General features: G+C 39.6%; 1 protein-coding gene across 1 annotated transcript; it reads left to right on the top strand.

Moving 5' to 3' along the window:
* The first annotated feature begins 1,090 nt into the window (after nt 1–1,090).
* Nucleotides 1,091–6,028, top strand: LOC104967921 (ubiquitin conjugating enzyme E2 W). Its single transcript, XM_010797460.1, has 3 exons — nt 1,091–1,150; nt 2,019–2,110; nt 5,761–6,028. The coding sequence occupies exons 1-3, from the start codon at nt 1,136–1,138 to the stop codon at nt 6,026–6,028; spliced, it is 375 nt and encodes a 124-aa protein (XP_010795762.1). The 5' UTR covers nt 1,091–1,135.
* The last annotated feature ends 1,636 nt before the right edge of the window (nt 6,029–7,664 follow it).

Genomic DNA, 7,664 nt, shown 5'->3' with positions numbered 1-7,664 from the left:
AGGGAGCTCTATGCAAGTCAATGGGACTCCCTGTTAGTTGGCCAAGGGGTCCTGGTGAGTGAGGTGCTCCGCGGATTGGTCCATTTGGGCCAATCCGGTCATTTGTTATTGGTCTGGGTGTTCACACGTCACAGAACCCAGGAAGCAAACAATGGAAAAAGAGAAGTGTCCAACGAGGCGTTCTGGGGCAGCATAGACAGGTTTTTTCTGTGTTAGAGTTTTACTCGCTACAGGGTGTACTTTGAGGGTTTGTGACTCTGCAGACCGTTTACATGCAGAAAAACCTTCATAACATACAAGGGGACGGGTAACAACCAGAAAAGCATGACATGGGACCTTTAAAAGTTTCTTGGAGATTACACCTGGGGATTGTTGTAAACACATTCAAATATACACATATATTGCAGATTTAACACAATCAGAATTAGAAAGAGATGTATACACGCACGAGGAATTTTGATACAGCTTCCTCTCGATCCCTAAAGAAGAAGGCACTTCTACTCCTGGCTTATATCAAAGTTTAATGCATATTTTAACACTAACTCTGTTTTTCCCCTTTAGTGCTTCTTGATTTTGCAGATGCCTCAGTGAAACAAGTGACTGCCACCCCAGTGAATTTTAACACTTTGTTTTTGACTTCCTCCATCTTGTGTTTCTATCTTTATTGAAATACTTTAAAAAAACACAAACACTGCCAACATGAACTAATGAAATGATACAGATCTATAAACCTCCCCCCCCCAAAAAAATGCTTCTTAAAATAGCAGACATGATTTATCCATGTCATTTTACCACTTCCGATAGTGTACAATATAATCCAAACCTCGTTTAGATATGCAGCCTATATATAGCCTATATTTAAATAATTAAAAAACGTTTGCAAAATAATAAGATAATGATTTAAAAACCTATTTTTGTCTTCAAGTTATTCTTGAAATAGAGGATCTCATAGACACTTTTTTAAAATCAATTTTTTTAATGAAATTATGTTATATAAAGCTTTTACAGTGTCAATTACAGTAATCAAGTTATCGCGAGATCTCCTCGCTGCCGATTGTTTTGCTGTCAAAACAACTTATGTGCGTCACGTGATCTGTGACGTAGTGCCTCCGCTGCTGCAGGGGGGGTTTCCATCATGGCGTCGATGCAGGTAAGAACACAAACGACATCGACCTGGATATTCATAATTTAACTGACCTTCAGTGGGGTTTATTCAGACAGTTTACTACCATTTTCACTTAGGTACAGATATATAATCGAGGTGGTGTTGACATTAAAGTAAAAGCGAGGATTTTAATGCTAAACGGTTAGCTCTGCTGCTAGCATTACAACCTAGCATCATCATCAACAGATACCAGCTTCTTTTTTTATTGAAATCATGACTGGCGGTGTTTTAAAGACAGCAACACATAGGTATTAACTCAAGGAAGGAGATGTTATAAGTTAATATATAAAGCTAATGTTTTACATGAGGGCTAGCTGCTGTTTTGGCTGGCGTTGACGTAAGCTAGCTAACGAACCAGTGCGCAGCAGATTGAGCAGCTTATCAAATAATAACAAACATTAACAGCTTTTTCATCATTATGATATCAAATAATAACAAACATGTGTTTTTTATCACCTGTTTGATGATTGGTCTCTTATTAAAATGAAGGTATTATTTTCTAAACGCTATAATTGTTTTTATTTGTGAAGATTGAGCAGTTTCCTCTCCAGCTGAGCAGGTGCATGTGGAGATTTACCATTTATAATTAAAATTACACAATTCTAACTTTGTTATTTAATCTACTGATTAACTAGGTTTGTTGCTCTCTGTAACCACATGTTTTTCATTTTATTTGGCTTAAAATAGCTCTTTTAGTCAGGGTGGAGTTATTGTTTTTACCAACATTTACAGTATTTAAAGCAATAAGATTTAAAATAATCTATATTTTTGTATAGTTAATGTCTTATTAAAATGTAGGAACAAATAAGTATTTTTTTCTCCACGCTATAATTGTTTATATTTCCTCATACAGAAAAGGCTGCAAAAGGAATTATTAGCCATGCAAAATGATCCACCCCCAGGAATGACACTCAACGAAAAAAGTGTACAAAACACCATCACACAGTAAGTACTCTTGTTCTTTATTTAGCTTAAATAACCTCTTACATTACATCTAACACAGTGGTTATCTGTTGATACCAGAGGGTACAAGGACATGTTGTTGCTGATTTGAATACCAATTGTATTGATTCAGCTGTCACTCGTCACACTGTCTTTCATTCAGACTGTGACGAGCAAACAGACACGTGTAAACAGTGAGCGAAATATAATGATCTAGCGGATCACATACGTGAGTAATGGATACATAGTTTAAATAGCTAAACGTCTGCCCTATTAGTAGTAGATCATGCAGACTGCACTAAACCAAAAACAGGCAAATTGAAACATACGTAGTGATTTTAAATAATGCAAATAGCAGAAACAGGTGTGCTAAGGGCAATAAAAGGAAGGTGATAACAACATGTAAAATATAAGAACACAAAAGGAAGATTGCCCCTTCTCCTTTTAGGTCATGTAGGATGGATATATTCTTTATTGTTGTCTGCTAAAAGCCTTACAAAGATACATGCCCTTTTTTTGTGCTTTAAAAAAGTCAACGCCTAGGGGAGGGAATTTCATAGTTTTGGTGAGAAACTATGAAAGGCCTGTGCTGCTAATTGTATTATCAATGTGATATTTTGTATTCAAAAAGGTCAGCTCCATGCCTTATTCTTGCATTTCTAATTATTGTGTAGTCCATCAATGGATTGCTTTTGGAAGACCTATGATTACTGTAGTGTTTTCCGCTTGAAATAAACGCATGAAAATTACTTAATGCTGTAGGAAGTATGGCGATGAAATGCTGCTGTATTATAGCTGCATGTATGGAGGAATCGGGGTCAACTAGTGAGTGGCAGCCCTTCAGTGGAGAGTCTCTAATGCACAGTGTCACTATTCATCCTTATCAAATATTTAACGGTTGATTTGGCATGCAGCAGTGTGTCTAGAGTAGCAAGGAACAGAGGCTGCTAGCTGACCTCTCTGACTCAGTTTCTTCCCTTTTTATTATGTTAACTGATTCAGTCAAATTGTGTCTGATAAGCACCAGAGTCTTTACCTGTAAAAGGGATTGACGACAGATATTCTGGCCGTCATTCAAATGTCTTTTAGCTGCAGGCTCACACATGAAGTTCAGAGTGACTACCTGGAATCAGAGGTAATTCAATGGGGATTTAACCTTTGTCCTACTCATCGAATAACTGCAATATCTACACATTTGCACTATTACAAACTGTGAGTCTGCTGCATCATTCTTGGAAGAAATGCTAAAATAATTGACCGTATGCAAACGGTACATTGAAGCATTTACCTGGCTTTTTCCTGGAAATATCAGTGAGCTAGACATTTTATTTTTGCACCCTGATTGCCTCGCTTCTTTATAAATACACATACAGTTTGTTTGGCTTCCCATATACTTCTTTGACCTACGGAATTACACCATATTTGCTGGTTTTATCAGTCAACGGTGCCCCAAAATCAACCTCTGTGCCCGTCACCGTCTGCTTTTAAGGTCAAAGCCAAACTCTCTCATATGTACCCAATCACTGCTGTTGAAAATGTTAAAGAGTTCAAGCTTCCCTTATCCACGTGTCCTGGAGAAACTCTGCAGGGACGTTCCCCCCCAAACCTCATCCCTGATCCTCAGTTCTTCTGACCGTGAACCCGAGCCGCTGTTTGGCTTTTTGGCAGAGAGGAAGCGTTCAATCACAAACCTCCGCTTTGGCCAGACGGGCAGGATTATATAAAGATGGAGAGATACTTTGTGGGACATCACGTACTGTCTCTTAACAAAGACATAATACTCGGTTCTATTTCCGTCTGGATTTCAAGTTAGCAGTTTCTAAATCCTCCTTTTTATTTGTTTCCATTCTCTCAGACTTCAAGGTCCGTCTTGTTTTACTCCAAGGAAGAGTATGAGTTCATATCAAGCACTTTGTGACTATGTCTGGGAGAAGCGCTTTATAAATACATCAGCTTGACGTCACACTCCATTTATTGTTTTGTGTGGTTGTAAAAGCGACATATCTACGAACAGGTTTCCCTAGCTTCCTCGTTGTTTGCCTCCCATCTCTACGAGGACACGTCAGGGTGTGTCTTTTTGTCCTCGTCTGTTTAAATGTCTGTCAAGCATTTGTTTGTTTTGTGTGTCATGGTTACTGACAGTAGGGATTTACCCTTTTCAATCAAGCGAGTCCCGGTGGAGTAAAGTAGTCTCTTCCTGCCTGCGTGACATTCAAGTGAACCTAAAACTAACTCTAAGGACAGAGCTATGACTGTGGCACGATGACCTTATGTTGTTAGTTTGATAGCTTTTGTTGAGGGTACACTTTGTCTCGTTGCGCTGCTCGTTAGATTAGGAAGAGTCTCATATTCTCACTCCATTTTTTCACAGTGTTGTTTTTGTCTGCTGGATCATATAATCGCTACGGATGGGGGAATTTGGGAAAGTTGACTGTCATGTCCTTGGGTGTGCTTTCCTCCGCTCACACTGTTGAATGAGGTGTGTTTCAGCATCTTGATACACTGATACGGACGCAGTTATAAACATGGCTGACCTCCAACGCTGGCCTGAATGATCTGATGTGCTCGAGGCTACGTGAGAAAGAGGCTCTGAGGCTGTGACCCATCTTTCCTCAGAGAAATGAGGGCAGAGATTGTGACGCTGCCATCACAGTTTCCCTGTCTCTTCCAGCACAGAATAACCATATGTATTCTGCGCTGGATGAGGAATATCTGGCTTTCTTTGCGAGTGAAACCTCTGGGTTTTATATGAATATGAAGCAGGTCCAGAGAAACTGGATCCTCCGTGCCACAGAGGCCAAAATGGATTTAGTTTAGATCGATAGAGTATCATGTTGGTACTGAAGCGCCGCCATAACCCCGCTGAAGATTGAATGTCAGGGGAATGAGTCAGGATAGCATGGGCACTGTGATCCTTTTGTGATGAGATGTGCAAGTCATGTTCACTGTACTATTTAGACATACGTATGGCTATGTTACTGGCATCCTTTGGTTGCTGTAACCCTGTATGAACACACAGTTAGAAATACACTACATGTATACAGCTTTGTACATAGACTACAAAATGAAACAAGCATTTTGAACCTGACTTTATCCAATGTTCAGGTGTGTGTTCCTGAAATGTGTTAAAAATATGCGCATATTTAATTAGATAATGGGGACTTGGCATATTTAAACATGCTATTTCAGAAAACTTATAATACAAAAAACAATTGTCTTAATGTAAGTCATTATCTGGAGAAATGTCTTGCTGATATCTTTAAGTTAAAAACAATCACCCTATTCACCTGTAGTGTCTTGCCTTAACGTTTTTAGTGTAAGTGTAAAAATGCACATTGAATTGTATCTCGTTGCACCGTCATCGCTACGACCTCTGCTTCTACCACTCTATTTATTTGTGTCTATTTTGTACTGCAGTGGGAGATGCCAAAGAAATGTCGTTCTACTTTGTATGATGACAATAAATATATATTTTATTCTTCTGATAATCCACTCCAGAGGGATGAAATATAACATAAACATTACTGACTTGGCACGAGCCGGTCTAAGAGCTTTAAACTCAGTGACGGATATATATTTGTAATTGTTGTGATGGGGGATGTCTTAGTGTCTTAGTTTAACATTTTTTATTTTATTGTGTGTCTTTCCTCCAGGTGGATTGTAGACATGGAGGGAGCGTCTGGCACACTCTATGAAGGAGAGAGATTTCAGCTGCTTTTCAAATTTAGCGGTCGATATCCTTTTGATTCACCTCAGGTACGTTTCTCTGCAGGTGTGTGTGGGTGTTTCTCAATGTCGAGTAGAGCTGCTCCAGAGCCTCTGTTTCCAGCACACTACGTCATCGAGTGCCGCCGAAGGACTGTTCCAATGTCCAGCATACTTGGAATTCTACCGAGCCCGACGTACTTCGTTNAGCTGTGATATAATGAGCACCACGGCCTGTCCAGCTTTGAAAATGTTTCGTTGTGCATATTATTGTGCAAATAATATCATTTTCAAAATCTGCTTTTACCGTAAAAGCAGATTTTGAAAATGATATTATTTGCACAATAATATGCACAACGAAACATTTTCAAAGCTGGACAGGCCGTGGTGCTCATTATATCACAGCTAAGGGGTGTGGTTCGGCCCGACGCGAAGCGGCCTGAAGTGAGCTATTGCTTTTATAAAACGGTTACCAAGTGTGGCAATATGAAAGAAAAATACACACTCTAATTTAAATAGTTTTTATTAGTAAATAATGATGTTCAAAATAAAATAGTCCCTCCGTTGCCTTCTGCACAAAACATAGTGCAAGGTAGTTGCTATGCAACGACACTAACAGCAGGCGAACATATTAGACAGAGAGCGTTGATCCATTATTTGGCTGTTTATTTACATTAATGTGTATGTTGCTGTTTATTGTGCACCCACTGAAAAACTGTCCAGCATCAGTAGCATGGCTTACGTGGTCACTTGTATAGGTTGAGGTTGTTCTAGGCTGTTGCTTGGCTTGCTCCACTTTCTCCGGTCCCCGAGATTGGGCTTCCAGTAGCTCTGGAGAGAGCTTTCGCACCTGTGGCCACTAACGGTCATAATTTCTCTGCTTTGTTTCAAGACCCGCATCAGAAAGCTTTTGAATCGTGGTACTTTTCCAGTTGGTCTACCTGCTCTTCACGTAGCTCTGCATGCCGTCGTTTAGGTGCTTTCTGGAGATAGGAACTGCTCAATCATCTCATAGTAGCACCCGAGTCAGTAACCGTTTCCATCTTAAGCTTTGTTAGTTAGTTAGTTTCGTAACGGACGTAATGTAACTGCTGTAACGGTTGTAGCTTTTTCTCAGACGCGGAGGGATACTGACTTGTTGTGGAAAGTAACTACAATTCTACCCGTGATATACGCTCATTATATCACGGCTAAGAACCAATCAGATTGCTTGATTTAACCTGGAGATAGGCACTGCTAAATCCACTCCTCCATAGTAAGACCCCCCCGGAGGTCGAAGTTAATCTTAAATGTTTCCATCTTATGCTTTGTAAGTTAAGTTTGTTTCGTAACGGAAGAAATTTAAATATATTTATAAAACTGACAAGTCAAATCAAGCAATCTGATTGGTCGATAGTGTTTTTGCGGACCTCTTTGATTCCAGATTTGAAAACATCGTTGCTTGCTTTAAAAGTAGCACAATTCATTATGTTAAACCTTGGAAAGTGTCTAGATATCCCTGCCCTAATGCCAAAGGAACTGCACACTGAATATGTTTTGCCCTTTGATGTCTATGTCTGGACCGCTGCGTAAAAAGGAGGCTTTCTGCCCCGTTACTTCTCCGCTGCTTTCTTGTTCCAGTATTTGGCTTTTCAACCCAACGGTATACTGTTTTTCTCAGACGCGGAGGGATACTGACTTGTCGTGAAAAGTAACTTACAATTCTACCCCGTGGTATACGCTCAGTATATCACGGCTAAGAACCAATCAGATTGCTTGATTTGATTTGTCCGTTTTATAAATATATACTCGACTCACGTTCAGAGTTCTCTTCATCTTTATCTACTCCAGTAGGTATAACTGATTACCTGTG

The sequence above is a fragment of the Notothenia coriiceps genome, unplaced genomic scaffold (assembly GCF_000735185.1).
Source record: "Notothenia coriiceps isolate Sejong01 unplaced genomic scaffold, NC01 NC01_scaffold00037939, whole genome shotgun sequence".
NCBI classification, from domain to species: Eukaryota; Metazoa; Chordata; class Actinopteri; order Perciformes; family Nototheniidae; genus Notothenia; species Notothenia coriiceps.
The sequence above is the reverse complement of the archived record's forward strand: the minus strand, read 5'-3'. Positions and strand labels throughout refer to the sequence as shown.